The sequence below is a fragment of the Aedes albopictus genome, chromosome 3 (genome assembly GCF_035046485.1).
Source record: "Aedes albopictus strain Foshan chromosome 3, AalbF5, whole genome shotgun sequence".
Classification (NCBI taxonomy): Eukaryota; Metazoa; Arthropoda; class Insecta; order Diptera; family Culicidae; genus Aedes; species Aedes albopictus.
In genome coordinates, this window is record NC_085138.1 from 227,718,645 (window position 1) to 227,745,124 (window position 26,480).

At 42.7% G+C, this 26,480-nt stretch overlaps 4 protein-coding genes across 5 annotated transcripts in view; 3 read left to right on the plus strand and 1 right to left on the minus strand.

Moving 5' to 3' along the window:
• The first annotated feature begins 794 nt into the window (after positions 1-794).
• On the plus strand, positions 795-6,770 carry LOC134289403 (uncharacterized). The gene is made up of 3 exons (XM_062855180.1): positions 795-1,048; positions 1,106-6,625; positions 6,741-6,770. Exons 2-3 carry the CDS (start codon positions 1,544-1,546, stop codon positions 6,768-6,770), a joined length of 5,112 nt encoding a protein of 1,703 aa, XP_062711164.1. The 5' UTR covers positions 795-1,048; positions 1,106-1,543.
• A 63-nt stretch (positions 6,771-6,833) lies between these two features.
• On the plus strand, positions 6,834-8,383 carry LOC134289700 (uncharacterized). Its single transcript, XM_062855996.1, has 2 exons — positions 6,834-7,920; positions 7,978-8,383. The coding sequence occupies exon 1, from the start codon at positions 6,878-6,880 to the stop codon at positions 7,637-7,639; it is 762 nt and encodes a 253-aa protein (XP_062711980.1). The 5' UTR covers positions 6,834-6,877; the 3' UTR covers positions 7,640-7,920; positions 7,978-8,383.
• Positions 8,384-17,834: 9,451 nt separating this feature from the next.
• On the plus strand, positions 17,835-25,544 carry LOC109405087 (GPN-loop GTPase 1). Its single transcript, XM_029878081.2, has 3 exons — positions 17,835-18,168; positions 18,233-19,057; positions 25,406-25,544. The coding sequence occupies exons 1-3, from the start codon at positions 17,964-17,966 to the stop codon at positions 25,489-25,491; spliced, it is 1,116 nt and encodes a 371-aa protein (XP_029733941.2). The 5' UTR covers positions 17,835-17,963; the 3' UTR covers positions 25,492-25,544.
• LOC109397745 (nardilysin) overlaps positions 25,537-26,480 on the minus strand; it is a 63,946-nt gene continuing 63,002 nt past the window's right edge. For both annotated transcript variants that reach the window (XM_062859268.1, XM_062859267.1), the window contains exon 11: positions 25,537-26,421. In XM_062859268.1, the coding sequence (XP_062715252.1) occupies positions 25,618-26,421 (804 nt within the window). In that variant the 3' untranslated portion in view covers positions 25,537-25,617. The remainder of the gene's footprint in view (positions 26,422-26,480) is intronic.

A 26,480-nucleotide genomic window follows, 5' to 3' on the forward strand; every position in this document is an offset into this window, starting at 1 on the left:
ATTCAGGTTACATTGCACATCATATGGAATCTAGAGTAATCCTAAGCCTGGGCTAAGCTTAGGAAGCGCAAAATCATCCGAAAATGCATTCAGGTTACGTTGCACATCATATGAAATCTAGAGCAATCCTAAGCCTGAGCTAAGCTTAGGAAGCGCAAAATCACCCGAAAATGCATTCAGGTTACGTTGCACATCATATGAAATCTAGAGCAATCCTAAGCCTGAGCTAAGCTTAGGAAGCGCAAAATCACCCGAAAATGCATTCAGGTTACATTGCACATCATATGGAATCTAGAGTAATCCTAAGCCTGAGAACTTGAAAAGCGCAAAATAACCCAAAAATGCATTCAGGTTACATTGCACATCATATGAAATCTAGAGCAATCCTAAGCCTGAGAACTTGAAAAGCGCAAAATCACCCAAAAATGCATTCAGGTTACGTTGCACATCATATGGAATCTAGAGTAATCCTAAGCCTGGGCTAAGCTTAGGAAGCGCAAAATCACCCGAAAATGCATTCAGGTTACATTGCACATCATATGGAATCTAGAGTAATCCTAAGCCTGAGAACTTGAAAAGCGCAAAATCACCCAAAAATGCATTCAGGTTACGTTGCACATCATATGGAATCTAGAGCAATCCTAAGCCTGAGAACTTGAAAAGCGCAAAATCACCCGAAAATGCATTCAGGTTACATTGCACATCATATGGAATCTAGAGTAATCCTAAGCCTGGGCTAAGCTTAGGAAGCGCAAAATCACCCGAAAATGCATTCAGGTTACGTTGCACTGTGAACTGTTCTAACAGTGCGCGCCCATTGTGTTTGTGCCTCTGTAGCAGCCCTGCCTTCATTGCTTTGACGGCCTGACTTAGGAGTGACAGAGCAACCGCCTGTCACCATCGTGAGTAGATGATAAGCCAAAAAACAACACATTGCGTAGATAATATCTAGTGAAATATTACTATCTAAAGTTATTCTATAAAGTTAATTTGTTAAATCCTACTTTGATCCTAAACTATATTTGATCCTAAGGACAAGTGAAATCAGGTATATGAACTATTTTATGTATACATGCCTTAATCTAATGGATATTTCCTAAACTAGTGCCTAATACTACAGTGCAAGTACCCTTCGGTTCGCAGAGTGCATAACCTATGATTCCTAAAGCTAAACCGAAACGCTACTAGGAATATATACACCACCCAAGACCCTCCGGATTACACTAGGGGAACTAAACGTAAGTTAAATTTACTTATATGAAATGCGCTATGCGAATTATGTTACAAACAGAAACTTATATCTACATTATGCTACAAAGTTATATGTTTAATTACCAATCATTCCTGAATTGTAAACTTAAAATTACACCCTCCTTCCTCTCATCCTCATTATTATGCAGGAATTTATTAATCTTCCGAATAAAGAGCCGTGGATTGTTCATTGCTCCGAAGATTAATTTAACGGAAAGAGACCCCCTTTCAGTCTGGGTGACTAATTGTTGAAACGAACTTCGACAAATTAATAAATTCGTTTAAACGAACGATGTCTGGTCGTAAAAGTGGGAAAGATGGCAAAAGCGGTTCGAAGGGCGCACGGTCGAAAGAAAAGCAGTCAGAAGTGGTCTATGTCAGTGGTGGTGGTAATATAGTGGTGGTGGTCACGGACGAAGAAAAGGATCTGGCAGGAGTTCAAAAGGATGACCAAGTCGCAGAACAGAGCTGTACGTTCTGCCAGGAGGAAGACAACGACAATATGGTGCAGTGCGACAAGTGCGATAGATGGATCCATTTTGCGTGTGTCGGCGTCACAGAAGAAATCGCAGATAGGAGCTGGAGTTGTCCCAAATGCGTTGCTGCAACCGGGGTCCAGCAGCCTTCTTCTTCTACTACAAATCGCCCTCCAGCTGGATCGTCAACTTGCGCTGAACAACAGAAGTCAGTCACTTCCAAGCAGTTTATCTCCAAACGTACACCTGGACCTGGAACCAGCGGACATGAACGTGGCAATACGGTATCGGAGCCGGCGAGAAAACTGGTTCCTAGCAACCGGGTCGCTCATCGCGGTAAATCCACCGCTTCGCAGGCATCTTCGTCATCACGCAGATCCATCCTACACTTACAGCTACAGCGGCTCGAGGAAGAGCGGGAATATGAAAAGGTACAAGCAGAGAAGCACCGTGCCTATCTGGACAGGAAGTACGAATTATTGGAGCAGATGCACAGTCGAACCGGATCTGAGTGCAGTGAATCCGAAGATCGTGTTAGACAGTGGGTTCAAGATACCAACAATATCCGCGTAGAAGATGCATTGGATCCTCAGAGCGCGGAAGTCTTTGATCCGCAGAGGCATTCGACACAGAACTACTCTGGTAGGGCTCAAGTTGGTTCTTCTCCATTGGTGGACCGGTCCTGTAGAAACCAGAACCGAATTGAAGAAGTACATGAGCGATGCGATCGTCGCCGGGAACCTCCCGTCCAACCTTCGTCGATTGGCAGGAGTTTTGTGGAACCATATGGACAACGAAGTCAGCAGCAAAGAAGGACTTTTCGAGAAGCAGATTTTCAATCTGGGAACCATGAAGAAGATTTCGAGCCCTGTTCGTTTTCCCGTCAGCAATTGGCAGCTCGTCAAGGGATTTCTAAAGATTTACCCAAGTTTTCCGGAGAGTTCGAGGAATGGCCAGTGTTCATGTCAATGTTCAACAGCACTACGAACATGTGCGGCTTTACGAATGAGGAGAACCTTATCCGGCTCCAGAAGTCTTTGGAAGGGAAGGCGTATGAAACGGCGCGGAGCCTACTAATGCATCCGTCGAACGTTCCGGCGATTATGCGTACTCTAAAAATGAGATTCGGTCAACCTGAAGCTGTTGTTCACTCCCTGATTCAGAAGGTGAAGGCCCTTCCAGCGATTCGGGAGGAACGTCTGGAGACGTTAGTGGAGTTCGCAGTTAACGTTCAAAATTTTTGCGCCACGGTAGACGCGTACGAACTGGAGGACTATATGTATAATGTGTCTCTGCTACATCAGCTGGTAAATAAGCTCCCGGCCACGTTGAAACTAGATTGGGCCAGGCATCGACAAAACCTCCAGCGGGTCAACTTGGCGACCTTTGGGAATTGGGTATATTCGTTGGCCGAAGCAGCTAGCACCGTCGTTATTCCGGTCGATTCAAAGGAGTCGAAGCCAACGCGAAACGAAGGACGAGGAAACAAGAAGCCGAACGCATATGTAAACGCACACTCTGAGACTGTATCAGAATCCAGTCATCATCTAAAAACCGTAGACTCCGATGGAGACCAGGGAGAACACAGTCGGGCACTAGACTCAAAACCACCGGCTCCCGGTTCAGTGGGGTGTGTGGTGTGCAAAGGAGGATGCCAAAACGCCTCCAAGTGCAAGCAGTTTCTGGAGCTGTCCCGCGAATGCAGGTGGGCAATTGTAAGAGAATTTAAACTCTGCCGAAATTGTCTACGTCGGCATAAAGGAGGATGCGACGCAAAACCGTGCGGGCGAAATGGATGCACATACAAACACCACGAGCTGCTCCATAGGGATCAGAACATCCAACAACTCTCTGGCCAAACCACACAAGAGTCATCTACGTCTCGAGCACAGGTATCCATGCAACCAGAATCTGCGGCACAGATACCAACGCACGACTGCAATACGCATCAAGCGAGGTCAAATGCAGTCCTATTCCGCTACCTACCCGTGATACTCAGCGGACCTCAAGGCTCCATCCACACATACGCGTTCTTGGATGAGGGATCGCATCTAAGTTTGATAGATCAAGAACTGGCGGACCAGCTCAAATTAAAAGGTGCAACGATGCCGCTGTGCCTTCGCTGGACAGGAGGAACACAGCGATGCGAAAATGATTCGCAATCGGTTACCTTGGAGATTTCAGGAACGAGCAAGGCAGCAAAGAAATTTCAACTAGCCGGAGTGAGAACAGTCGAACACCTGTTGCTTCCATATCAGACACTAAACGTGGAAGAAATGGGTCATCAATACCCACATCTTAACGGACTTCCCATTGATTCCTATTACGACGTCCGACCAAGAATCCTGATCGGAATGAAGCACGTGCAATTCAGCCTTGTTTTGAAGAGCCGAGAAGGAAACATTGGGGAACCAGTAGCTGTTAAGACACGGTTAGGCTGGACAGTATGCGGTGGAGAAAACGAGGAAAGCGACGACGTAGGGAACCTAGTCCACTATACTTTTCACGTGTGTTCGTGTGAGCAGACAAAAGATGACGAACTGCATCAGACGGTGAAGAAGCACTTTGCCCTAGAAAGCCTCGGTATCACAAAACCGGACAAACTTCTCATCTCCACCGAAGATCAACGGGCTCAAGATTTGTTGAAGCAACTGACTTTCTACGATGGGGAACGATACACGACTGGACTGCTGTGGCGTCACAACAACGTCCGTCTACCAGACAACTACAGTATGGCTTTGCGAAGACACCAGTGTTTGGAAAGGCGCCTTGCCAAGGATCCAGGACTAGCAGAGATACTGCATGGAATGATTACGGACTACGTCGCCAAAGGATATGCCCGAATGCTTTCGGAAGACGAACTAAATCGACAGTTTTCTAAAGTGTGGTACCTTCCAGTTTTCCCGGTCATAAACCCGAACAAGCCAGGCAAGGTGAGGCTGGTTTGGGACTGTGCTGCTTGCTCCTTTGGCGTCTCGTTGAATTCAGCGCTACTAAAGGGTCCCGATCAACTTTGTTCGCTGTTGTATATACTGCTGCAATTTCGAGAGAACAGAGTGGGCCTTACAGGTGATATACGTGAAATGTTCCACCAAGTGCGAATTCAGGACGCAGATCAGCAATGCCAACGCTTTCTGTGGTGGAACGAAAAGGGGGAAATCGTGATCTATGTGATGCAAGTCATGATGTTCGGAGCCTGCTGCTCGCCTAGCTGTGCGCAATATGTTAAAAATATCAATGCGGAGCGCCATGCTGAAGACTATCCGAAGGCTTCCGAAGTGATCCAGAAGAAACACTACGTGGATGATATGCTCGTCAGCCTAAACTCCGAAGAAGATGCTGTAAGAACAGCTAAAGAAGTGAAATACGTCCATCAGCAAGGAGGGTTTGAGATCCGCAATTGGATCAGTAACTCACCAGCAGTTCTGGAGGCTCTCAATGAAAATGGATTCAACGAGAAGGACATGGATTTATCCCCAGAAATCAGCACCGAGAAAGTCTTGGGCATGTGGTGGTGTACTGTTTCAGATACCTTCACCTACAAGATTGGATGGAAACGATACGACCGCGCTCTTATGGAGGGTCACAGGCGTCCTACAAAGCGGGAAGTTCTACGAGTGCTCATGTCAATCTTTGACCCTCTTGGCCTCATCGCTCACTTTCTCATGTTCTTGAAAGTGTTGCTGCAGAAAGTGTGGCGCTCTGGCGTGCAATGGGATGAGGAGATAACCGATGACGCATTTACAAAGTGGCAGCACTGGTTAAAGTTATTGCCGCAAGTAGAACAAGTTCGAGTTCCCAGATGTTATAGATCACTGATTCTGAACCCTGAAGATGAAGCAGAGCTCCACATTTTCGCTGATGCCAGTGAAGGCGGAATGTCCGCCGTCGCCTTTCTGCGCTTTGTCAAGAACCAGACCATCGAGTGTAGAATCGTTGCAGCAAAGACTAGGGTCGCACCTTTGAAGTTCGTGTCCATTCCCCGACTGGAGCTACAGGCTGCTGTAGTTGGCGCTAGGCTAGCTCACACGATAGCGGACGCCCTGTCTTTGAAAATATCTAGGAAGTATTATTGGACCGATTCTCGTGACGTACTTTGTTGGCTAAATGCGGATCATCGCCGATACACGCAATTTGTTGCATTCCGTGTCAGCGAAATTCTGGAGACAACCGAGGCAAATGAGTGGCGCTGGGTACCATCTAAAATGAATGTTGCAGACGACGGTACCAAGTGGGGCTCCCGGCCCGATCTTACACCCGATAGCAGATGGTTCGTAGGCCCAGAATTCTTAAGGCAACAAGAGATGGACTGGCCCCAGCAACCTACTGAAAACCGCTCTACAGAGGAGGAACTTCGTCCCAGTTTCCTTGCCTGTCACGTTCCCTGCGAACCGCTTGTGAATCCAAGAAACTTTTCTAACTGGAAGCGTATGCTAAATGCCACTGCCTTTGTCATCCGATTCCCAAGTAACTGTCGCTGCAAACTCCTCAAAAAGCCAACTATCAGTGGGCCCGCCACGAAGGATGAACTAGTTTCTGCTGAAGCTCACCTTCTGCGCTCAGCTCAACGCGATGGGTATCCAGAAGAGATTGCCATCTTGGAGAAATCACAGCCATCTCCCGGTAACTCTAGAACAATACCGAAGCAAAGCAGCTTGTATCAGTTAACGCCATGGTTAGATAGCAGAGGATTGATGCGAATGCGGACAAGAATTGCAGCTTGTCAATACGCCACGGAAGATCTAAAGAAACCAATCATCCTACAACGTGACCACCCCACCACAAGCTTAATAATTGCGCACTACCACCAAAAATTCCATCATCAAAATCATGAAGCAGTGCTCAACGAACTCCGACAGAAATTCTACATTCCACGCATCCGTGCTGCCTATGCCAAAGTAAAGAAGAATTGCCAAAAATGTAAAAACGATCATGTAAATCCACGACCACCAATTATGGCTGATCTTCCGTCAGCACGTCTTGCAGCGTATTCGCCACCCTTCACACATACAGGAATTGATTTCTTTGGACCGTACGAAGTAACCGTTGGTAGGCGCACTGAAAAACGGTGGGGAATGCTCGCAACGTGTTTGACAATCCGGGCAATCCATATCGAACTGGTTCCTTCTTTGAGCACAGGCTCCTGCATAATGGCTATCAGAAATTTCATGGCGCGCCGCGGTACGCCCAGTGTTATATATAGCGACAGGGGAACCAACTTCATTGGGGCATCCCGACAGATGAAAGAGGCCGCTGCAGCAGTTAACGTGGACGATATAATGAGGGAGTTCACTTCTGTCGATACAACATGGTCGTTCAACCCACCTCTTGCGCCACACATGGGAGGTAGTTGGGAGCGACTAATAGGAAGTGTAAAGCGAAACCTTCAAAAGATCAACCCTCCCAGAAACCCAACCGATGAAGTCCTGCGCAACGTTCTGATCGAAGTTGAAAATACCATAAACTCTAGACCGCTAACCCATGTCCCAGTCGATGATGACAGCGCCCCAGCCTTGACACCGAACCATTTTCTTCTTGGTTCCTCAAACGGAATCAAGCCCTATACTACTTTCGACGACAACAATAGTGCTCTCCGCCAAAACATCCTAGCCTCCCAGGTGCTAGCCAACACGTTCTGGAAGCGTTGGCTGAATGACTATCTGCCAGAAATCACCAAACGGTCGAAATGGTTTTGTAAAACCGCTCCAGTAGCCGTTGGAGACGTGGTAGTTATCGCCGACCCTCGGCTACCTCGCAATTGCTGGCCTAAGGGAAAGGTCATCGAAACTCATCCGGGCAAAGATGGAGAAGTTCGCTCGGCTACGGTACGTACATCTACCGGAGTCTATGTTCGAGCGGTCACCAAACTGGCAGTTCTGGACGTAAGGCGCGAAGGAAGTAAGCCAGCCTGAAGACTGGCGTACCCGGGGGGAGTGTGAACTGTTCTAACAGTGCGCGCCCATTGTGTTTGTGCCTCTGTAGCAGCCCTGCCTTCATTGCTTTGACGGCCTGACTTAGGAGTGACAGAGCAACCGCCTGTCACCATCGTGAGTAGATGATAAGCCAAAAAACAACACATTGCGTAGATAATATCTAGTGAAATATTACTATCTAAAGTTATTCTATAAAGTTAATTTGTTAAATCCTACTTTGATCCTAAACTATATTTGATCCTAAGGACAAGTGAAATCAGGTATATGAACTATTTTATGTATACATGCCTTAATCTAATGGATATTTCCTAAACTAGTGCCTAATACTACAGTGCAAGTACCCTTCGGTTCGCAGAGTGCATAACCTATGATTCCTAAAGCTAAACCGAAACGCTACTAGGAATATATACACCACCCAAGACCCTCCGGATTACACTAGGGGAACTAAACGTAAGTTAAATTTACTTATATGAAATGCGCTATGCGAATTATGTTACAAACAGAAACTTATATCTACATTATGCTACAAAGTTATATGTTTAATTACCAATCATTCCTGAATTGTAAACTTAAAATTACACCCTCCTTCCTCTCATCCTCATTATTATGCAGGAATTTATTAATCTTCCGAATAAAGAGCCGTGGATTGTTCATTGCTCCGAAGATTAATTTAACGGAAAGAGACCCCCTTTCAGTCTGGGTGACTAATTGTTGAAACGAACTTCGACATGCACATCATATGAAATCTAGAGCAATCCTAAGCCTGAGCTAAGCTTAGGAAGCGCAAAATCACCCGAAAATGCATTCAGGTTACGTTGCACATCATACGGAATCTAGAGTAATCCTAAGCCTGGGCTAAGCTTAGGAAGCGCAAAATCATCCGAAAATGCATTCAGGTTACGTTGCACATCATATGAAATCTAGAGCAATCCTAAGCCTGAGCTAAGCTTAGGAAGCGCAAAATCACCCGAAAATGCATTCAGGTTACGTTGCACATCATATGGAATCTAGAGTAATCCTAAGCTTGAGAACTTGAAAAGCGCAAAATCACCCAAAAATGCATTCAGGTTACATTGCACATCATATGGAATCTAGAGTAATCCTAAGCCTGAGCTAAGCTTAGGAAGCGCAAAATCACCCGAAAATGCATTCAGGTTACATTGCACATCATATGGAATCTAGAGTTATCCTAAGCTTGAGAACTTGAATAGCGCAAAATCACCCAAAAATGCATTCAGGTTACATTGCACATCATATGGAATCTAGAGTAATCCTAAGCCTGAGCTAAGCTTAGGAAGCGCAAAATCACCCGAAAATGCATTCAGGTTACGTTGCACATCATATGGAATCTAGAGTAATCCTAAGCCTGAGCTAAGCTTAGGAAGCGCAAAATCACCCGAAAATGCATTCAGGTTACGTTGCACATCATATGGAATCTAGAGTAATCCCAAGCCTGAGAACTTGAAAAGCGCAAAATCACCCAAAAATGCATTCAGGTTACATTGCACATCATATGAAATCTAGAGCAATCCTAAGCCTGAGAACTTGAAAAGCGCAAAATCACCCAAAAATGCATTCAGGTTACATTGCACATCATATGGAATCTAGAGTAATCCTAAGCCTGAGAACTTGAAAAGCGCAAAATCACCCAAAAATGCATTCAGGTTACATTGCACATCATATGGAATCTAGAGTAATCCTAAGCCTGAGCTAAGCTTAGGAAGCGCAAAATCACCCGAAAATGCATTCAGGTTACATTGCACATCATATGGAATCTAGAGTAATCCTAAGCCTGAGAACTTGAAAAGCGCAAAATCACCCGAAAATGCATTCAGGTTACATTGCACATCATATGGAATCTAGAGTAATCCTAAGCCTGGGCTAAGCTTAGGAAGCGCAAAATCATCCGAAAATGCATTCAGGTTACGTTGCACATCATATGAAATCTAGAGCAATCCTAAGCCTGAGCTAAGCTTAGGAAGCGCAAAATCACCCGAAAATGCATTCAGGTTACGTTGCACATCATATGGAATCTAGAGTAATCCTAAGCCTGAGCTAAGCTCAGGAAGCGCAAAATCACCCGAAAATGCATTCAGGTTACGTTGCACATCATATGAAATCTAGAGCAATCCTAAGCCTGAGCTAAGCTTAGGAAGCGCAAAATCACCCGAAAATGCATTCAGGTTACATTGCACATCATATGGAATCTAGAGTAATCCTAAGCCTGGGCTAAGCTTAGGAAGCGCAAAATCATCCGAAAATGCATTCAGGTTACGTTGCACATCATATGAAATCTAGAGCAATCCTAAGCCTGAGCTAAGCTTAGGAAGCGCAAAATCACCCGAAAATGCATTCAGGTTACATTGCACATCATATGGAATCTAGAGTAATCCTAAGCCTGAGAACTTGAAAAGCGCAAAATCACCCAAAAATGCATTCAGGTTACATTGCACATCATATGGAATCTAGAGCAATCCTAAGCCTGAGCTAAGCTTAGGAAGCGCAAAATCACCCGAAAATGCATTCAGGTTACATTGCACATCATATGGAATCTAGAGTAATCCTAAGCCTGAGCTAAGCTTAGGAAGCGCAAAATCACCCGAAAATGCATTCAGGTTACGTTGCACATCATATGGAATCTAGAGTAATCCTAAGCCTGAGCTAAGCTTAGGAAGCGCAAAATCACCCGAAAATGCATTCAGGTTACATTGCACATCATATGGAATCTAGAGTAATCCTAAGCCTGAGAACTTGAAAAGCGCAAAATCACCCAAAAATGCATTCAGGTTACATTGCACATCATATGGAATCTAGAGCAATCCTAAGCCTGAGACCTTGAAAAGCGCAAAATCACCCAAAAATGCATTCAGGTTGCATTGCACATCATATGGAATCTAGAGTAATCCTAAGCCTGGGCTAAGCTTAGGAAGCGCAAAATCACCCGAAAATGCATTCAGGTTACGTTGCACATCATATGGAATCTAGAGTAATCCTAAGCCTGAGAACTTGAAAAGCGCAAAATCACCCAAAAATGCATTCAGGTTACATTGCACATCATATGGAATCTAGAGCAATCCTAAGCCTGAGACCTTGAAAAGCGCAAAATCACCCAAAAATGCATTCAGGTTGCATTGCACATCATATGGAATCTAGAGTAATCCTAAGCCTGGGCTAAGCTTAGGAAGCGCAAAATCACCCGAAAATGCATTCAGGTTACGTTGCACATCATATGGAATCTAGAGTAATCCTAAGCCTGAGAACTTGAAAAGCGCAAAATCACCCGAAAATGCATTCAGGTTACATTGCACATCATATGGAATCTAGAGTAATCCTAAGCCTGAGAACTTGAAAAGCGCAAAATCACCCAAAAATGCATTCAGGTTACATTGCACATCATATGGAATCTAGAGCAATCCTAAGCCTGAGACCTTGAAAAGCGCAAAATCACCCAAAAATGCATTCAGGTTGCATTGCACATCATATGGAATCTAGAGTAATCCTAAGCCTGGGCTAAGCTTAGGAAGCGCAAAATCACCCGAAAATGCATTCAGGTTACGTTGCACATCATATGGAATCTAGAGTAATCCTAAGCCTGAGAACTTGAAAAGCGCAAAATCACCCAAAAATGCATTCAGGTTACATTGCACATCATATGGAATCTAGAGCAATCCTAAGCCTGAGACCTTGAAAAGCGCAAAATCACCCAAAAATGCATTCAGGTTGCATTGCACATCATATGGAATCTAGAGTAATCCTAAGCCTGGGCTAAGCTTAGGAAGCGCAAAATCACCCGAAAATGCATTCAGGTTACGTTGCACATCATATGGAATCTAGAGTAATCCTAAGCCTGAGAACTTGAAAAGCGCAAAATCACCCGAAAATGCATTCAGGTTACATTGCACATCATATGGAATCTAGAGTAATCCTAAGCCTGAGAACTTGAAAAGCGCAAAATCACCCAAAAATGCATTCAGGTTACATTGCACATCATATGGAATCTAGAGTAATCCTAAGCCTGAGAACTTGAAAAGCGCAAAATCACCCAAAAATGCATTCAGGTTACATTGCACATCATATGGAATCTAGAGTAATCCTAAGCCTGAGAACTTGAAAAGCGCAAAATCACCCGAAAATGCATTCAGGTTACATTGCACATCATATGGAATCTAGAGTAATCCTAAGCCTGAGAACTTGAAAAGCGCAAAATCACCCAAAAATGCATTCAGGTTACATTGCACATCATATGGAATCTAGAGTAATCCTAAGCCTGAGAACTTGAAAAGCGCAAAATCACCCAAAAATGCATTCAGGTTGCATTGCACATCATATGGAATCTAGAGTAATCCTAAGCCTGGGCTAAGCTTAGGAAGCGCAAAATCACCCGAAAATGCATTCAGGTTACATTGCACATCATATGGAATCTAGAGCAATCCTAAGCCTGAGCTAAGCTTAGGAAGCGCAAAATCACCCGAAAATGCATTCAGGTTACATTGCACATCATATGAAATCTAGAGCAATCCTAAGCCTGAGCTAAGCTTAGGAAGCGCAAAATTACCCGAAAATGCATTCAGGTTACATTGCACATCATATGAAATCTAGAGCAATCCTAAGCCTGAGCTAAGCTTAGGAAGCGCAAAATCACCCGAAAATGCATTCAGGTTACATTGCACATCATATGAAATCTAGAGCAATCCTAAGCCTGAGCTAAGCTTAGGAAGCGCAAAATCACCCGAAAATGCATTCAGGTTACATTGCACATCATATGGAATCTAGAGTAATCCTAAGCCTGAGAACTTGAAAAGCGCAAAATCACCCGAAAATGCATTCAGGTTACATTGCACATCATATGGAATCTAGAGTAATCCTAAGCCTGGGCTAAGCTTAGGAAGCGCAAAATCATCCGAAAATGCATTCAGGTTACGTTGCACATCATATGAAATCTAGAGCAATCCTAAGCCTGAGCTAAGCTTAGGAAGCGCAAAATCACCCGAAAATGCATTCAGGTTACATTGCACATCATATGAAATCTAGAGCAATCCTAAGCCTGAGCTAAGCTTAGGAAGCGCAAAATCACCCGAAAATGCATTCAGGTTACATTGCACATCATATGGAATCTAGAGTAATCCTAAGCCTGAGAACTTGAAAAGCGCAAAATCACCCAAAAATGCATTCAGGTTACATTGCACATCATATGAAATCTAGAGCAATCCTAAGCCTGAGAACTTGAAAAGCGCAAAATCACCCAAAAATGCATTCAGGTAACATTGCACATCATATGGAATCTAGAGTAATCCTAAGCCTGGGCTAAGCTTAGGAAGCGCAAAATCACCCGAAAATGCATTCAGGATACATTGCACATCATATGGAATCTAGAGCAATCCTAAGCCTGAGACCTTGAAAAGCGCAAAATCACCCAAAAATGCATTCAGGTTGCATTGCACATCATATGGAATCTAGAGCAATCCTAAGCCTGAGAACTTGAAAAGCGCAAAATCACCCGAAAATGCATTCAGGTTACGTTGCACATCATATGGAATCTAGAGCAATCCTAAGCCTGAGAACTTGAAAAGCGTAAAATCACCCGAAAATGCATTCAGGTTACGTTGCACATCATATGGAATCTAGAGCAATCCTAAGCCTGAGCTAAGCTTAGGAAGCGCAAAATCACCCGAAAATGCATTCAGGTTACATTGCACATCATATGGAATCTAGAGTAATCCTAAGCCTGAGAACTTGAAAAGCGCAAAATCACCCAAAAATGCATTCAGGTTACGTTGCACATCATATGGAATCTAGAGCAATCCTAAGCCTGAGCTAAGCTTAGGAAGCGCAAAATCACCCGAAAATGCATTCAGGTTACGTTGCACATCATATGGAATCTAGAGTAATCCTAAGCCTGAGCTAAGCTTAGGAAGCGCAAAATCACCCGAAAATGCATTCAGGTTACGTTGCACATCATATGGAATCTAGAGCAATCCTAAGCCTGAGCTAAGCTTAGGAAGCGCAAAATCACCCGAAAATGCATTCAGGTTACGTTGCACATCATATGGAATCTAGAGTAATCCTAAGCCTGGGCTAAGCTTAGGAAGCGCAAAATCATCCGAAAATGCATTCAGGTTATATTGCACATCATATGAAATCTAGAGCAATCCTAAGCCTGAGAACTTGAAAAGCGCAAAATCACCCAAAAATGCATTCAGGTTACGTTGCACATCATATGGAATCTAGAGCAATCCTAAGCCTGAGCTAAGCTTAGGAAGCGCAAAATCACCCGAAAATGCATTCAGGTTACGTTGCACATCATATGGAATCTAGAGTAATCCTAAGCCTGAGCTAAGCTTAGGAAGCGCAAAATCACCCGAAAATGCATTCAGGTTACGTTGCACATCATATGGAATCTAGAGTAATCCTAAGCCTGAGCTAAGCTTAAGAAGCGCAAAATCATCCGAAAATGCATTCAGGTTACGTTGCACATCATATGGAATCTAGAGTAATTCAAGCCTGGGCTAAGCTTAGGAAGCGCAAAATCATCCGAAAATGCATTCAGGTTATATTGCACATCATATGAAATCTAGAGCAATCCTAAGCCTGAGAACTTGAAAAGCGCAAAATCACCCAAAAATGCATTCAGGTTACGTTGCACATCATATGGAATCTAGAGCAATCCTAAGCCTGAGCTAAGCTTAGGAAGCGCAAAATCACCCGAAAATGCATTCAGGTTACGTTGCACATCATATGGAATCTAGAGTAATCCTAAGCCTGCACACTTAATTCAGATTGCCGGGATATCAGCATTTTTTCAAAATTTTGCCGAGATTCGCACAGCCGAGCAATCAGCAAACAACTATTTTGCCGGGATCTCAGCAATTTTGACAGTTCATTGCTGATAGTCGGCAATCGTTTTGCTGAGAGTCAGCTAACAAACGTCACTTTTTGCTGAGATACTAGTTAAAGATTTTGCTGAGCGGACGGCTGTGCGCGATTTTGCCGAGCCCGCAAATCTGTTTTGAGTGTGTGGGCTAAGCTTAGGAAGCGCAAAATCACCCGAAAATGCATTCAGGTTACATTGCACATCATATGGAATCTAGAGTAATCCTAAGCCTGAGAACTTGAAAAGCGCAAAATCACCCAAAAATGCATTCAGGTTATATTGCACATCATATGAAATCTAGAGCAATCCTAAGCCTGAGAACTTGAAAAGCGCAAAATCACCCAAAAATGCATTCAGGTTACATTGCACATCATATGAAATCTAGAGCAATCCTAAGCCTGAGAACTTGAAAAGCGCAAAATCACCCAAAAATGCATTCAGGTTACGTTGCACATCATATGGAATCTAGAGTAATCCTAAGCCTGGGCTAAGCTTAGGAAGCGCAAAATCACCCGAAAATGCATTCAGGTTACATTGCACATCATATGAAATCTAGAGCAATCCTAAGCCTGAGCTAAGCTTAGGAAGCGCAAAATCACCCGAAAATGCATTCAGGTTACGTTGCACATCATATGGAATCTAGAGTAATCCTAAGCCTGAGCTAAGCTTAGGAAGCGCAAAATCACCCGAAAATGCATTCAGGTTACATTGCACATCATATGAAATCTAGAGCAATCCTAAGCCTGAGCTAAGCTTAGGAAGCGCAAAATCACCCGAAAATGCATTCAGGTTACGTTGCACATCATATGGAATCTAGAGCAATCCTAAGCCTGAGCTAAGCTTAGGAAGCGCAAAATCACCCGAAAATGCATTCAGGTTACATTGCACATCATATGGAATCTAGAGTAATCCTAAGCCTGAGAACTTGAAAAGCGCAAAATCACCCAAAAATGCATTCAGGTTACGTTGCACATCATATGGAATCTAGAGCAATCCTAAGCCTGAGCTAAGCTTAGGAAGCGCAAAATCATCCGAAAATGCATTCAGGTTACATTACACATCATATGGAATCTAGAGTAATCCTAAGCCTGAGCTAAGCTTAAGAAGCGCAAAATCATCCGAAAATGCATTCAGGTTACGTTGCACATCATATGGAATCTAGAGTAATCCTATGCCTGAGCTAAGCTTAGGAAGCGCAAAATCACCCGAAAATGCATTCAGGTTACGTTGCACATCATATGGAATCTAGAGTAATCCTAAGCCTGGGCTAAGCTTAGGAAGCGCAAAATCATCCGAAAATGCATTCAGGTTATATTGCACATCATATGAAATCTAGAGCAATCCTAAGCCTGAGAACTTGAAAAGCGCAAAATCACCCAAAAATGCATTCAGGTTACGTTGCACATCATATGGAATCTAGAGCAATCCTAAGCCTGAGCTAAGCTTAGGAAGCGCAAAATCACCCGAAAATGCATTCAGGTTACGTTGCACATCATATGGAATCTAGAGTAATCCTAAGCCTGGGCTAAGCTTAGGAAGCGCAAAATCATCCGAAAATGCATTCAGGTTACGTTGCACATCATATGGAATCTAGAGTAATCCTAAGCTAGAGCTAAGCTTAGGAAGCGCAAAATCACCCGAAAATGCATTCAGGTTACATTGCGCATCATATGGCACTACCTACTTGGAATTACAGTCTCAATATGAGCTGAATGTAGTCGTGCATTGTTTGCCTTGCTCATAATACCGAATCTAGTGTACATTTTAACCTGGGATCAGGGATGACATGCTCCTCAGTGTCAGTGCAAGTGTGCACGGTTTTAATTTGAAAATGAGCTGCACTGTACACATTTTCAGTACGGAATGCCAACCCTGCCTGGGATTAGTTTGTCTCATGAAATTTAGACTTGAGTTTTGATTTCCTTCAGCATTTCGTATGAAAAAGAAGTTTAATTGTCGAGTAACAAGATTCATAAGATATCTTTTTCGAAACAGCCTTGTTATGAGATTTATCATAATACCGGTCTTAACCCGTAGACACGCTGTTGTATTTTGTACAACACGTTGAAAAAAGCCGACCACGCGGGTTACGAATGGTCAAGACATTTTTGCCTAAGTGGATGCACAAAAGTATCCCGAGAATTTTATTTGTCAAACGGAAAAAAATAACCTCAAAAATAGTTACCTACTTACAATTGGTCAACAGCAGCATAGCCTCGCATCACCCTTCAGGGGACATCCAAGAAAGTTTCCGGATTCCTCTACGTTGTCGTCGCGTCACGTTATTTCACTGCATCCGACATCTTGTGCGCGAGCAAGTAACAAAGCAATCACGGGTTGCAGGATTACACGAAACCGGAGCAGTATTTGACGACGGCGGACGGTTTGCTCGCTCGGCGCTGCTGCTATTTTCATCCTCGCCCTCCCTGGGTGGGTGTAATTCCGTCGTCAGGAGTGCTTTGATTGTTACGGCAGTAGTTTTCCACGGTCCCCTCTTAGAACTGGAACTGGTGGATCAATTAGGTACGGGTTGCAGGCTTACACGAAACCGGAGGAGTGGATGACGACGGCAGACCGTTGACTCGCCCGGCGCTGTTGCTATTTTTATCGTCGGCCTCTCTGGCGGGTGGAGTTCCATCGTCAGGAGTGCAAAATTCCTTGGTGGTTGATCTTAAAAGCGATTCAGCTACAATTGTGCTGAATTTCTTATTAAAATTTGAACAATTTCACAATTTTTTCACTTTTTCTGGGTAGGATAAGGAAACAGTACGGCAAAAAAAACCGTTGACAAATAAACTTACGCCGCCCTCAACAAAACAAAACAAGCCCGACCGCTCGACGCGACCACAGTTGTCATTTGACGGACGATGATCTCACTAACACCAACGCAGGCATATCGAGATGAGTGAAACGATAAGCTCGACCGAGGGCAGTTCGGCGCAATAGGCCTTTTCATGTGACGTCTTAAATCAGCTGTTTTTTCGGGCGTTTGACAGTTCTTCTATGAAGATGACACGTTCGTGTTAGCAGCTGTTGTTCAAGCTTTGTAAACAAATGCATGCACGGATCTGTCACATGAAAAGGCCTATGATGTACCTATACCAGTTAGTCTAACATTAGGCTAATGTTAGGCTAACCCTCCGTACTGGGTTGACGAATCCTTAAGGATTCGGTTAATTGGTTGAATCCCTTTCTAAGTTCTCATGATCAAGTCGGCGTAATGAATTGGTAAAACTTCCGATACCGTGTAGTTGTTTTCTGCCGCAGCCACTCGGTAAAAATAATTTGACGTTCTCCTTTTTCTCTACTTCTGTGTGTAAACAACGCGTGTTGCACGCAGCGCAGTGTGATCGTATTTACTTCACTGTTCGTTTCGCGTACCCGTTCAGTTATAATTATTCGTAGATTTTTCGTAAAAAAAACTATCTTTTGATGTCCACCGCCAGCCAAAAAATGGATACAGATGGAAGTCCGTCCCGGACAACGAAGCCCATCTGTTTGATAGTGCTAGGCATGGCGGGATCCGGCAAAACAACATTCGTGCGCAAGCTGGCGCAGTACAAACACGACGAACACAATCCCTATCTGATCAATTTGGATCCAGCATGTCGAGAGGTTCCCTATCCAGCCAATATAGGTAAGACACAGTAAGGTACTTAAAACTGATGGTCAGACTCTACTACTATATTTATACATTCTAGATGTTCGAGATACCATCAACTACAAAGAGGTTATGAAGCAATACAAACTTGGTCCCAATGGTGGAATCGTTACTGCATTGAATCTGTTCTCCACTAAGTTTGGTAAAGTGATAGAATTGGTCGAAAAGACCAAAGACAAGCACAAATATTGCGTCATCGACACGCCAGGGCAGATAGAGGTGTTCACTTGGTCAGCGTCTGGCACGATCATCACCGAAGCCTTGGCAACTGCATTTCCCACGGTGGTCGTTTATGTAATGGACATTGTCCGGTCTGCAAGCCCTACCACGTTCATGTCTAACATGCTTTACGCTTGCTCCATTCTGTACAAAGCCCGGTTGCCGTTCATCATTGTGCTGAACAAGATCGACGTACAGGAGTTTGACTTCGCCATTGAATGGATGCAGGATTTCGAGTCGTTCCAGGAAGCGCTCGAAAACGAGACCACCTACGTCAGTAACCTCACCAGGACAATGTCTCTGACGTTGGACGAATTCTATCGGGATCTCAAGGCATGCGGAGTGTCATCAAAGACGGGTATTGGCTTTGGAAAGTTTTTCGAACTGGTGCAGGAAGCCGCCAAGGAGTACGAGACCGACTACAAAGCCGAATACGACAAACTTCGAGAGGAGAAGTTGGCCGAGCTGAAGAGAAAGGACGAGGAACAGTTGGCGAAGGTCACCCAGCAGGATAAGGGGCAGGAGGTGCCGCTGATAAATGAGCTGAGTAGCGGTCGAGAGCGGGCTGATATTTACTTGAAACATCCCGGTAACGAAAGCTCGGAAGACGAGGAAGGACACGAAGATGATGCTCCAGTTTGTCCAGGTTAGTTGTTGATTGCAAGATTACCAAATCCGTAAAAACCTTAGCATAGGGCGTAATTTTGAGTTTGATGTACCTATACCGCATTTAGTTCACTACTGGACTGCGAACTGCGACATTATAAGTGCGAAAACGTAAATAAAAGTGCGCGATTGCATCAAATCAGGTTGATGTCTTCGGCGCACTATTTCTTCAAACTATGGAGAACAAGTGCTCTGAAGGCACCGAGTTGATTTGATGCAATCGCGCACTTTTATTAGCGTTTTCGCACTCGTGAAAACTAGTGCGATAGTCCAGTGGTGAACTAAATGCGCTATATATGTCAGTCTATAACATTCCACCAAATTTTTTAATGATATCCCTCTTCTATAGAAGAGCTATAATACTGCCCCCATTCGCACAACAGTCCCAATGTGAAAAGGAAACCCAGCAAACATGGGACATTTTTCAAGGTGCGTGTATTCAGTACACGACGAAATAATCTTGGTGTATGAAATTCTAGGACTTTTTTTCTGGAATTGGTCTGCAGAGGTATGTGAGGGGCTACTCATAAATCACGTCGAACAAAATTTGGTCATCTCAGACTCCCCCCCCCCCTTCCCCCCTCGTAGACTTTTGTCCATACAAAAATTTTAAAATTTGTGTGGACTTGTAGACTTTGGCTAGACACTCCCTCCTACCAAAAAGTCTACGTGGGGTATGAACGGCCCCTGATAGAATCTACCCCACATCCCAGAAAACTTCTTGTGAAAGATGTGTAGCCTTCTTTATTTAGTAAGAGAATGGTTTTGTGAGGAATGCTTCATTCTTGGAAATGGTGTTCGAGGGGAATGCTACAGAATCCTTTGTACATGCATAAATGCTGCCGGTAGCTGCACGGCTGTCCCATGTGACTGTTAAGCAATATTCAGATTATGCAGCTTATTGTTGGGCCGCCACCAAACCGGACGTCGCACAATCAACTCGCGACGTCTTTGAATTATATCAAAAGTAGTGCGCATCCCTCCCGTTGTTGTCAGCAACAAAGCGCACTAGAAGAAGCATCAAAAACAAAAGGTATCAAGCATTTCGAGTTCGTCAAAGAACCATTGCAAACCATGGTGCAAAGCAGGGATGGCATTTCGCACTGAAATTTTGCACAGTGCAACTCTCTCTCTCTCTTCTTGGCGTAACGTCCTCATTGGGACAAAGCCTGCTTCTCAGCTTAGTGTTCTATGAGCACTTCCACAGGTATTAACTGAGAGCTTCCTCTGCCAATGACCATTTTGCATGCGTATATCGTGTGGCAGGCACGAAGATACTCTATGCCCAAGGAAGTCAAGGAAATTTCCTTTACGAAAAGATCCTGCACCGACCGGGAATCGAACCCGTCACCCTCAGCATGGTCATGCTGAATACCCGTGCGTTTACCGCCTCGGCTATATGGGCCCTGTGCAACTCATTTTCATATTAAAACCGCGCACACTTGCACTCACACTGAGGAGCATGCCATCCCTGGTGCAAAGGACTCAATCTATTAGTGGAAGAAAAAATCACGTTAAGCCGAATAAGATCAAACTATTGCATGACAAAGGATCGGAAGTTCAAATGGAAATGGGAGCCAGACGAAATGTGTAGCCAGTGTGATGAAATAGAAGACTTGGAACACACTTTATACCACTGTGTAAAATGGCTTAATACAAGAGCCAAGTGCAAAGTGCTTCAAGACTTGAAACCTATATCAAAGATTTTTGAAAAGCAAAAGGTTGAAGAACTCAAAAGTGTAGTGAACTTCCTAAAAACCATAAACATACAAGTATGTATAACATAACGAATACAATCGACAACATGAAAAAGAAACACCAACAAAGAAAAATCCAATAGAGCTTGCTGACGTTTATTCACCTCTCTCTTTCAAGCATGCAGGCGGGATAGGATTTGTTTTCATCGGGAAACCTTTCCTGATGACAACAAATCCTATTCCGCGTGCATGTTTGAAAGAGAAAGGTGAATAAACGTCAGCAAGCTCTATACAGTTAAAACAACCAAAGGCAAGATGGACCAACCCATGGTCTTAGCCTGACAAAAGAACAAAAAAAAGCGCACTAGATGCGAAACAGTTGCGACCAGAGAGTAAAAAATTCGAAAATTGAAAGTGAAGTTGTGAGAATGTCACATTTTTTCATTCGTGTTTGGCTACATTCATTGTCAGCTGAATGCCTCCCCAAGTAACCACGAAGCCGTATATAAGTGCATCAATTTGGCCATATATTTATATATAAAATTGTGTAAATAATGCTGCACTGCTTTAAACACCTCATTGAAGCAATATTCAAGTCGAAAAGGGCCCCACTAAAATTAAATTAGTGCCACATATTGCAGCACGTTGACAGCCATTGCTAAAGTGACATAAATGCATGTGCTGTACATTTGCATTTGAACATGCTTAATACGTGCAACACGAAAAACCAAAACAAAAATCTATTTTTAGCACCGTTTCGTTATCGACGTTACACAACCCCCCACCACCCCCATGAATGTTTTACCGATTTTTTTTTTGTTGCCGGGTCGGGAATCAAACCAGAAGTGTTGAAGACCGCTAGATGAGTTCCATACGCGCTGCTGCCGTGAATCGTTTCTGCTACTGTGGTTACAAGAGATATTTCATTAACTAAAAGGAAACTGTTCTTCTGCCTCAACCCCAGTAGAGGGCAAAACGACTATGGCATATGTAATAGAATCCCTGTAATCACATTCTGATAAATCAGTGATAAATACATAATGCATTCTAGACGATATTTAACCAATATAAGAAAATTAAAACACCCTTCGTACACTGCTCATAATATTATGCTAATTGCGGTTTTCATCATTATTGGCATGTGATAGCAGTCAACAGAAAAGAGAAAAGGTCATCTCTAAAATGGTTTTGCTGAAGGAAGTCGTCGATCGGTGGTTCAAACGAGGATTAAGTTGGTCGGGAGTCGAACCAGAAGTGTTGAAGACAGATATAGTTGACCGTGAAATTGTTAGCTCTTCTTGATTTCATTTGTTTACCATTAGAGTCAAGCTTTTATAATTGTATTGTTAGAGCAACCTTTGCTAGTTTGTACATTGCATTTATACAGTTTTTGCAGTGTTGAATTATTGAATTATCGTATATCACCTTTTAATGCACCCTAATGTAAAGAAAAAATGTAATGCATCAAAACATTGATAATGCCTATCTAAAGGATTATTACATGATTAGTGTGGAATTGCTGCATTTCGCATTACCAAGGTTGATATGCAGTCTAATTCGTGCAATGATATAATGCTTGTGGTTACTTGGGTCTCTTTTTTCATTCGATTCCCTGTCACGAATATTTTTTCGCATGTCGTAAAATGTCCAATTTCTGTTAACAGACGCAGTCCGACTTAATGGACAAATAGAGAAGTTAATTAATATACTAATTAACTACTATACACAAGTTTTGTGGTGATTGGAAGTATAATCGGGAGTTACGGTCCAGTTATATTTCAGGCCAAACATGTCTAAAGGTCCAATCTGCAGAAGAGAGGCTCTCTTTGGATTCACTCTCTTTCGTTAATATCTCAGCTGTTTATTTGTATTATGATTGTCTCCTTGCATTGAGCGATGGTCAAAGCAATCGTCTTTTGATTTGTACTGCAAAAATAGTTGAAAAATGTACCATTACATTGCAATAATTGAAAGAAAAAGTGAACAAAGAGAGCCTTTCAAATGCAGATAGGACCTATTGAAATGAATGAATAGGTGAAAAAAATCATTCACTAAAATGAATTTTGTTTTGATCCCTCAATAGGGTCCTAAAATTAAAGACGAAATCTCGCTTATATTGAATAATACGATCAAGCATGGTATTCTAATCGGAATTGTAGTTTACTCGAACTTGAAAAACAAAGAAATAATGAGAAAATTCGAAATAAGTAAAATGGTAAATAGTTCTACTTTGACATTTGAGGTCAACCTTGTGTGACTGAGCTCGACATTTTTCGCACTGGGATTTCAAAAATGTTCCTATATCTGACATACACGGTGAAAAAAATCACTCAAAGTATGTGTTATAAGCTAGGGACGAGACAAAAGGCTAAAAAATAAAAAAAATATATATTTTCAACTACGATTAATAAAAACGTCAAAAATTGAGTAAATATGTACTCTTGAACCATATATTGTGGTTTAAAACAAGAATCCCGATAGGACTTTAGGAGCCTATTGAGAATTTTCAAAATTCACGTTGAATTTCACTCATTGAAAATGAAAATTTTAAACTCTGGTTGCGACACTTGTGGATCAAGAAAATGGCAATTTTTGATTGAATGTCTGTCCTGATTCCAACCGGGTAGACAATCCCGAGCAGGGAATGAGAACAAATCTATAACAAATTGATAACTCATTTTGTTATTGATAACAAAATGAAATCAAAATAAGTTTTCTTTCCGAATTGTTTTTATTCAATATCAAATTGAAGTTTGAAGTTTTGAAAATAACAGATATTTATCATACATGAAAATGATGGATGCCATTTCACTTATTGTTATGCCAAACGGCCATTTTACCAATCGATTATTATGCCAGATTATGCCATTTGTCCATTATGCCAAAAGACTATGCCGAACGACATTATGCCATACCCGATAGAATTATTGTTGTAAAATATTTTCCTATCGGATGTCAGCTAAGGTGAAGCTAATTCTGGGGTGTGCCTCGGATTTGTTGGGCGCAGGTCGGGAGAGCTGGTGGCAGTTTGTGCTGGGGGGTTTACTCGATTGGTTATTCACTGATGGTGGCCAGTCGATCGACTTATCGGCGCTGCCTGTCATTTGGTTCTTGGGGTTTGTGCTCTCGAGGTTCGGGGCGTTGCTTCGTTGTATCTTCGCTTTAATACTAATATTCCTTGTTTGATTTAACTGACTGTTTTTTACAGGCGTTTAACTCATTCTATTTCATAGATTGCCAAATTTAAGGGTAATGGTTCAATAGGGTGTTAGCTATCAGAGTGGATTAGAACGAGTTGGCGCCTACAATACACCAACACTGACACACACACTCCAATACTTACACGCACACATGCACCTACAACTAGCTGTAAAAGACCAGTGGGCGGGACAATGGTGCCTACCCAACAGTTGTAGGTGGGGTGTTTGGCTTAGCTACATGACTTGGTCCGGCAAGCCCATAAACATCAATTGGTAGACGTATTGCCTAGTGAAAAGACAACGCAGATGGGTGAAAGCCAGGGGATGCGTTGATAATAGCAGAATAGCAGAAAATATTTTCTTATCGGATGTCCTATTTTTTCAATGTAATCATTTTCACCGGGTAACGAGGGAAAAAGCTGAGAAGCCGAATGCGACTCAATTCGTTGCTCGATGTCCTGTGGCTCTGGGATGTCGTGAACATCTCCCACATTTGTTTTGCTTCAGTGGCATATAATCAGAAGGAAAAGCTGAAATATAATTACCTATACAAAAATATTAACCCTCGAGTGATCGCGCTGTTGTATTTTGTACAACACGTTGAAAAAATCTCGCTTTTTGTACTCAGCATTAGCGTGGTGCTGACGCAGGTAGTCAACCGCGCGAGTTACGGAAGGTTAAGGGCAATTGTCCTTTGACTCCAAATTTACTTTTCTTTGTCACTTCAATGTCTATCATTAATCTTTTAGTTGAATCATGGTATAGTTATGCTACATATCTATGCCATATTCTGATGATATCGTATCAATCACGACATTCTTCTAAATTTAAAATAAAATCTAATTTAAATTTTTACTTATTCATGTAAATTAATGCCTAATAAAATATCATAATGAATACTAAATTTGTTATTAATTTTTAGCTATTACCCTTTAGATTTGATAACTCCCTGAGAACTGCGTATGATATCAAGTCGTAAAATGTAGATAACAAAATGAAATATCAATTTGTTATCAATGAGAACTCATTCTGATTTCAATTAGATATTCCAATACATTATTTTGTTATCATTTTTGTTATGTCATACAAAATGAAAACTCACTTTGTTATCAAAATTCGTGATATCTAAATAACTCTGTTTTCAATTAGTTCTCATTCCCTGCTCGGGAATATGTACCCCCCCCCCCCCCATGTATATCTACATGGATATAAGGGAAGATCAATATTAAAACATCGCTCTTAAACGGTGGTGAAATCGCTCAAAGCGGTGGTGAAATCGCTCTAATTCGGTGGTGAAATCGAGCTTAGATGATGCAAGCACACGATTCAGCAAACATACCTACTTTACAATGAAAGCAAATCTGTTGTTTTCAACTTCTGATACAATTCCACTGCCAGCATCTAATTAAAAAAAACTTTACCTTTTCACAGGTGACGATGAGGCCGAGGAAGCAAACTTTACGTCGTTCGTGAGGAAACACAAAGAAATGCAGCAGGGAGCCGCCCAACACAAATAACAGATAAAAGGGCTTCAATACAATAATAAATAACGACGCATTACCTAAAATGTGTACAATTTTATTCAGACATTCAACACCAAACAACTTTTAAAAGGAACAATAATCACAAACAGTACCAAAAATTCATGAAAATTGAATTTTTGTAACGGGATACACTTTTAACGTTTTTCCGAATCGCTCAATGTCCGTCACGTAGTTTCGTCCAGCATTTTCCGCGGACAGATACTGGATGGTAAATTCCTTGTCCAAGTCCTCGGTTTCCGCTTCTTCGTCCTTCTCGGCGATATCGCCGTTGCAGAGGATCGATTTCTCGCTACAACCAACAACCTGAACGGAGAATTTCCGCCGATGTCGGTTGTCGAACACCAACTGATTGTAGAAGTCTATAATGTTCTGTTTGTCCAATCGTTCGATATGTTCCATTTCCAGCTTGTTTCGGTTGAAAATATACTCCTCGGTCGTAATCTCAGCCCAGTTGCGATTCACTTCGCTCTTCAATTCAGTATCTATTATTTGCTTGCGCTTCAGCAGGGAGCTTTTCATCAGCTGGAAGTCCTCCTCGGGCATATCTTTCAGGATTTGAACGAATCGCCCGTTAAAGTCTTCGATTCTGTCGTCTATGTGCCGGTAGGTGAATTTGTCCTCCTGCGAGTGGATCGTCACCGAGTAGCCCAGAATGCCGAAGTTGTCACGAATGGTCACGGACACATCGTATCCCAGTTGCTCTTTGGTGCGGAGAATGTCAAAGAGTGGCTCCTCGATGAGCATCACCAACAACTCCAACTGAGCATTGATTGATGGCGTTACAGGTCCAGCCTGGTAGAATGTGGTCGTTACCGTGTTCACGTCATTCTCGCGGAAAGATTTCACCGTCAAGTAGTTATTGCCTAGTGGGATTTCTCGTGCTCGAGATTCGGTAAGTGATTTCTGAAACGGAGATAAAAAGGAGTACCTAAGATTTGTGCATATGAAACGGTAACTGTTTT